This window comes from Euphorbia lathyris, chromosome 3 (genome assembly GCF_963576675.1).
Source record: "Euphorbia lathyris chromosome 3, ddEupLath1.1, whole genome shotgun sequence".
NCBI classification, from domain to species: Eukaryota; Viridiplantae; Streptophyta; class Magnoliopsida; order Malpighiales; family Euphorbiaceae; genus Euphorbia; species Euphorbia lathyris.
In genome coordinates this window covers 26,243,103-26,250,854 of record NC_088912.1, presented here as the reverse complement: position 1 = coordinate 26,250,854, position 7,752 = coordinate 26,243,103, and the positions used below count along the sequence as shown (strand labels likewise).

The window sequence follows — 7,752 nt, the reverse complement described above, 5'->3', positions numbered from 1 at the left end:
CTCTAGCTCATTGTATATAGGCTTAATTAATTAATTCGGATCCCTATTATATATAGGCTTAGTTAATTAATATAGAATTTCTTTGGTTAATCTACCAAAAAGATAAGATGAATGATATATAATATTGGAAGCTAGGATGATAAAGAATTGGAAAGTGATTAACAAGATGAAAAAGAAATAAAAACGTGGGTGGGTATGAGACGAGAAATAAAAGTATAAAAAAATAAGTAAACGTTAAACAAGAAGAAGAAAGGGTTAATGTTGATATATAATGAATATTATCCTTAATTTTTCAGAGTAACTAGACTATAAAGTATATATTTACAGTACAGATGTTATAAAAACATGTAAATCACATTTCTGAATTTGATTAGGCTGTTGAACATCCAGATTAATTTGGATAAACATAAACTGATATAATTTTTCTAATAATGGATCCTTATCTGGTGTTGATTAAAATACTAATTTTGATACCTATATATATGTGCAAATAAGAAGGAAGATCAGAGAAAAACAAATTAAAAGCATATATCATATCATAATGGAGTGCATAGCATCAAAATGGAAGGCACTTAGCGGCATTGAAAACAATTGGAATGGTCTTTTAGACCCTATCGACGATAATCTCCGGCGGTATCTTGTTCAGTACGGTGAAAGAATTAGTGCGGTGAATGATTGTTTCAATGGCGTGGAACAATCTGATGGGTATGGACTATGCTTATTTCCTACGGAGGAACTGTTCATTCGGGCAGGACTAGAACTTGGGAATCCATTCAAATACGAAGTGAGTGACTGCTTTTATGCAAGATCAGAAGTCGAAATTGGAGATTGGGCAAAAAGACAATCTGCATTTATGGGGTATGTTGCTGTTGCAACCGATGAAGGAAAGCTTGTTTTAGGCAGGAGAGACATCCTGATATGTTGGAGGGGAACAAGGTTGCCAATTGAATGGTTAAAAAATATTAACTTTTGTCAGACTTCAGCTCCAGAGGTTTTTCCTGGTAATAATGCAAAGGTACATCAGGGTTTTCTCAATGTCTACACTGACAAAAGTGCAAATTCAGTTTACAGTAAAACCAGTGCTAGAGAACAGGTATATATTATTTGTATTTCACTTTCACTTTCACTTTCACATAAATAAATAAGACTGACTATAATATAGTATATATTGGATACAGGTTCTAGCTGTGGTTCGGAGACTTGTGGACAAATACTCAGCATTAAATGAAGATGTGAGCATAACTGTAGTAGGTCATAGTTTGGGTGGAGCACTTGCAACTCTGAATGCAATGGACATAGTTTTCAATGGATATAACAAGCCATCTGGTTCTACTTCGGTCGTATATCCAGTCACTGCTTTTGTTTATGGTTGCCCCCGCGTTGGAGACAAAACATTTCTGGAATTGTTTAATTCCCTGCCTAATCTTCATCTGTTGCGCATTCGAAATAATAAGGATATTGTTCCTGATCTTCCTCCAGATTTAATCATCACTAGATATTCAGAGGTTGGTGTACAGCTTTACATTAACACCCAAAATTCAGCAGACATAAAGACACACACCAACGTGCAGTCGCATGATCTCAACCTTCATTTCTATGGAATTGCTGCTTACCAAGGAGAAGGAAATGACTTCAAGTTGGGATTTGATTTCGATGTTGCACTAGTCAACAAATATGATGATCTCTTGAATGCTCTTTACAAGGTGCCTCCCACTTGGTGGACCTCTGTTATCAATAAAGGTTTGGTTCAGATGGAGAATGGATTTTGGAAGCTCAATGACTACATTCCTCCTCCTCCTCCTGATCTAATTCTTTCTTAATTATAAACATATAAGCTCCAAATTTAACCCAAAAACTACACATATACCCCTAATCTATCAAATAAATATAAGTGTATGCTAGTTAAATTTGGACTCTAAATCATCAATTTCTCAAGTGTTTTTTCTTTATTTTCCTAACCCTTTTTCCTTTTAAGGTTTAGGATTGTGACTGTGTGTGTCTGTTTCTTATCTTGTAATTTATCATTGTACTATCTCCTTTAAGAATAACTCAAGTTTCTTTCTCCTATCAAAATTATTGAAAAAGTTGTTTTATGCTTACTAGAACTTATTCAACACGCTAGATTCATTACCATACTTTCTAATTAAATTTGTATTTCACTCAATTTCATTATCATTATGGTACTATTTCGCTCTGCTTTCTACTTAGCATTTCTAAACACTATACTGTGTTCTATTAAAGGTCTTTTTAATTTGTGTAAAACATGCGGTTTTTGTTTTACAAACTATGCCAATTATTGTATCAATTTATCCGCATGAATTACATATCACTTATTAGTCAGTATTCAGTTATAATCAAATAATAAAAAACATCAAAACACAGAAAATAAAAGTAGAAGATATACCCAAAACACAAGTTCCTGAAGAAAACCAAATGAGTTACAAGTACTCGTGGGTATTTCTAGGCCTTCAAATTCAAGCTCTAACCCTCCAAGGTTCGACATTGTGTTAATTTACAACAAAATATACATAATGTGACATTTAATTTTTCAACTTTTTAGGTTTGGGTCCATTTAGGTGTTGTTGTTTTTATGAGATAGAAAGTTAATGTTTAGCAAGAGAAAACTCCAAAAATAACGATTTTGAAAAATAATAAATGTGGTTCCATAGTAAATATGATACTAAACAATTTTAATTCTTGAAAAGTTTCATTTCGAGTTCGTTATCAGCCAAATTTGGTAAAGTCAACCCAAAATAAAAAAAATGGCCAACCACATGGCTTGTTTTGTTAGGAAAAAGCTACAGGTATCCATCTGCAAAAACGTGAAACCACGTTGATTTTTTTTTTTTAAATTAACCCTTAAATAAATCATACACAAGCATATATATACATATAGGCAATTAACCCAAAAACTACATTCCTCCTCCTCCTCCTGATCTAATTCTTTCTTAATTATAAACCTATAAGCTCCAAATTTAACCCAAAAACTACACATATACCCCTAATCTATCAAATAAATATTTGTGTATGCTAGCTAAATTTGGAACCTAAATCATCAATTTCTCAGGTGTTTTTTATTTATCCACGTATTTAATGGATTCAAATATGATGAAATATGATGAATTAAAAGTAAAATAAAATTGTCGTCAAAAAAAGTATAATAAAGTTTAAATATATAAAAATATAACCTTTATGATGATTAGGGGTGAGATCCAGTGTGACAAGGGGTTAGAGTGTGACAATGAGTTTATTGTGTGACATAACAAAACTACGTAGTTTTGATGATAATTGAAAAGGGTAAGGTGGCAAATTTGTAAATAAAAGGAAAGAGAGGATAAAGAAAATTGTTTTATTTTTTTCTTTACATTTCTAATCTCATTTTTTGAAAATTTTATACTATTAGACTCGTCTAAATTAGACGGTTATTTTAAGATCCCTGAAGCTCAAGTAAAAAAAATTCCGGTGAACGGAATCCGGGTGGGCGTTTTCTGACGAAAAAAAAGTGCCCAGAAAATTCTTAAAAAATTTCAGAAAATGTAAAACATTATTCTGAGAAACTTTAATTCTTGGGACGAAGCGAGATTTCTTACGGTTTAGTCCCACTAAAACTTGTTCCTTAATTTTATCCATTTTACATGCTTCAACAATTTGTTGGGTCAAAACCGTAAGGAATCTCATTTTGAGTTAAGAACTAAAGTTTCTTAAAATGATGTTTTACATGTTTTGGAATTTTTTGATAATTTTCTAGACACGTTTTTTATCCTACTTACATTGTTCCGGCAGTGTACGAAATTGTTCCAAATCAGTGTACCATTTGTTCCAATATAATACTTATATTGTTCTGACAGAATAAATCAGCGTACCAATTTTTCCAACAAAATAGTTATATTATTCAAGCATAATACTTATATTGTTCCAACATAATAAATCAGTTTACCAATTGTTCCAAATCAATTTTATTATCTATGTCTTCAATTTCATTTTTGTTTCTTAGGATTTAATATAGTATCTTCAAATTTATATTAGTTATATTATTTAAAAAATAATTCTAATTCTTATATTGTTCCAACAGAATACTTATATTGTTGCAACAGAATTGTTATATTGTTCTAACAAAATATTGCAACGCATAGTGCTGAAATGTAAGACCAAAAAGTGTCTAGAAAATTATCAAAAAATTCTAAAATATGTAAAACATCATTTTAAAAAAATTTAATTTTTGGCTCAAAATGAGATTTCTTACGGTTTTGATCCAATAAATTGTTGAAGGATGTAAAATGGATAAAATTATGAAAATTATTTTATTGGGACTAAACCGTAAGAAATCCTGCTTTGACCCAAGAATTAAAGTTTCTCAAAATAATGTTTTACATTTTCTGGAATGTTTTGAGAATTTTCTGGGTACTTTCTGTTTTCTCGCCGGAAAACGCCCACCTAATCGCCGGATTCTGTTGATTTGGGACTAAACCGTAAGGAATCTCACTTTGAGTCAAGAATTAAAGTTTCTCAGAATGATGTTTTACATTTTCTGGAATTTTTTGAAAATTTTCTAGGCATTTTTTTCTCAAAGAAAAATAAATCGCCGGATTCTATTCACCAGAATTTTTTTTACTTGATCTTCTGGATCTTAAAATGACCGTCTAATTAAGACGAGTCCAACGGTATAAAAGTTTTTGAAAAACGGGATTAGAAAAGTCGAGAAAATGCATTTTAAAGAAAAAAAAATAAACCAATTTTCTCTTTCATTTTATTTACAAATTTGCCACATTTTCCTGGTTAATTATAAAATTGGTCATTGTCACATAATAAGACTTGTCACACCCTAAAAAATGTGTCACACCTCCTCATGATGATGATTATTATTATACAGTAGTTTTGAATATAAATAGTATATAATCAAATCCGTTTTCTATTTAAGTTTTCAATATATACAATGAAGGTTTAGGTAGGTTTATTTCCAAAAAAAAAAGGTTTAGGTAGGTTTAGGTTAAAGAATTTAATATTGATTATATAATTTTATTATTGATAATAAACAAATGAAATGAAGTTAGCTTAATGGTTGGGTGCAATGCTTTAATGCTAGGTACAGGTTCCAGAACCCCCTTATACACATAATAGTAAGAGTCGGATTCCGATTCAACTGGGTTGATTGGCCGGATTGGCCCGGTTCAAACAAAATCAAAACTGATCTATTCTCCATTGAATTGGATTGATCTGTCCGGATCGGTTCGGTTCAAACAAAAATGATCAAAACTGATCTATTCTCTGACTCTCTGTTAAAAATCTCGTATGTGCAAGCATCGAAAATGATCTATTTTCATCGAAAAAAGATCAGATCAGTCCGGTTCAAACAAATGTGATCAAAACTGATCAGTTCTCCGACTCTCTTTTAAAAATCCCATATGTGCAAGCATCTAAAATAATCTATTTTCATCGAAAAAACACGACATGTGCCGCTTTCCTAATCAAAAGATAGGATAGCACCCCTTCTCCTGAAGTTACGGGGTCATTTTGCCGAGTTCCTTTGACATGGTTTCTGGGAAGAACAAACTCTATAAACTTTATTATTCAATTCTTTTTCTCATATTTTTTTTATTTAGTTTTGGGAAGAACCAACTCTATAAACTTTATTATTCAATTCCCTTTTTCTAATATTTTTTTAAAAAAAAGTTGAATATTGTCATTAGATAATGAATCATAATCAAGTTTATACAAACTCAATAAACTTTATCATTCATTTACCTTTTTCTAATATATTTTTTTTTGGTTGAATATTACCATTAGATAATAAATTATTTTTTTCATATTCAATTTAAACTTGTGATTTTCTTGTATGATTTATGATTATATTTGAGTTCATAGGTTGCCAATAAAAAAGGAATATGTAATTTTTGGTTTAAAATTGATAATTTATTGATTTTAATTAATAATTAGCATATTATATTTTGGAGACGATTGTCGATCCTTATTGTAGGGACAAAATTTGTCACCATTAATGCAGGGATGAAAGTTGTCCCTAGGAATGGGAACAATATGTCATCCCTAAAAACGGGGAACGACAGTCGCCCATATGAATGGAGACGAAATATCGTCCCTATGAATGGGGTTGACATGTCGTCCTTATGAACGAGCACTATGTCATTTTCCCTTTCACATGACAAACATTTGTTTTCATGTCGTCTGAATATTATTCATGACAATATTTTAACTCTATGTCATCTGAAGGAGAAATAAAAAATACGCTCGATTCTCAGATGACGTTACGATTACAGAATCCTGTCATCCAAAGAAAATGCGCGTTTTTGTTAAATTTCACTTACTCATCAGATGACACCTGAAATAAATTACTGTCATTGTATACGGAAAACAAAAAAAGCGGCAAACGAAATTTCACTTACGCGGCCATATACCAAATTTAGGCGCTTGATGGTTTGACTGAAATTTCAGGTCGTATATAAACACTGTATCTTACCCAAAACCCATTTTCTAGGTTACACAATCTTGATCCCCTCTCATCTCTCTCTATCTCCATGGTTGATTCATGCAACCAATGAGCTCCAAACATGGTACTGGTAAGTATCTATTGATTTTCATTGTTCCTTACTCTCTCTTTTCGTCATCCGATTTACTTTTGTGTATGTCGATTTCAGTAGCTGGAATAAGGATCTATTGATTTTCAAACCTATCGTTGAAAGGGTTAGGTCTCTCGCTTAGATACACGGATTTTATTGTATTTCATTGTTAGATTCACCGCTGAAAAGCTTGGGTCTTTATCTTTTTTAACCTAGGGCAATACAGTGTCGGTTGCTGAAGATGTTCTGATTTCTTTTTATTTGAACATAATATTTACAGGGATAGTAAGAATGCTACATGCGAAGGCTGACTGAAGAGATTGTCAATCAGTTCTTGCGTTTAACATATGGGAAGATTTCTTTAACTTATTGAGTATATATTGTTGTTATGTTGGTTTGAACTGATTGGTTGCATGTATGATGTTATTGTGGTTGGTGCTGGTGAGATATAGGTTTGCAATATATCTTCCAATTGGTTTGTTATCTGAATGAGTATGTGTATGTATATGAAGCATATTGACTTGTTCATGCTTGATGTTCTGCTTAGGAAGCTAGAAGTGATTGAGTATGTTTGGTGTACTGTTTAGGAACATAGAACTCGTTGATTTAGGAAACTAGCCTGATTTTGAGTATATATATTGTTATGTGGGTTTGAACTGAATGATTACATACATGTATGATGTTGTGGGTGATGATGAAATGATTGGTATGAACTGATTGGTTAGATATAACTGTTTAGGAAGCTAGAACTCATAGAGTTTATGTATGAATTATCATTACGCATGTGGCTGATTAGGCATACTCTAAAGCTTTGAATGTTCATTGTGCTTGGTAATACTCTTACACCTATGAGTTATACTGCTAGAAGTGATTGATATGTGTATGTCTATAAAACATGGCTTGTTTGATGTTCTGTTTAGGAAGCTAGACTGATTGAGTATGTGTACGAATGTTCATTTGGGCATGTAGCTGATTAGTTACATGTATGATGTTGTTGTGATTGGCCATACTCTTATGCTATGAATGTTCATTGAGTGGAATAATGTTCATGCCTACAACATATGGTGACAGTGAAGCATAGTCATATGGTCAACCTAAATCTCCATTACTATGTATCATGTCACTTGGCTTGTTATGCTTATGGAAAAGTATTTAACATGGTGATGAAGTTGTATGATTC

The 7,752-nt window shown here is 31.8% G+C and overlaps 1 protein-coding gene across 1 annotated transcript; it reads left to right on the top strand.

Moving 5' to 3' along the window:
* The first annotated feature begins 524 nt into the window (after positions 1–524).
* On the top strand, positions 525–1,820 carry LOC136224616 (phospholipase A1-II 1-like). Its single transcript, XM_066013002.1, has 2 exons — positions 525–1,093; positions 1,179–1,820. The coding sequence occupies exons 1-2, from the start codon at positions 542–544 to the stop codon at positions 1,818–1,820; spliced, it is 1,194 nt and encodes a 397-aa protein (XP_065869074.1). The 5' UTR covers positions 525–541.
* Positions 1,821–7,752: the final 5,932 nt, after the last annotated feature.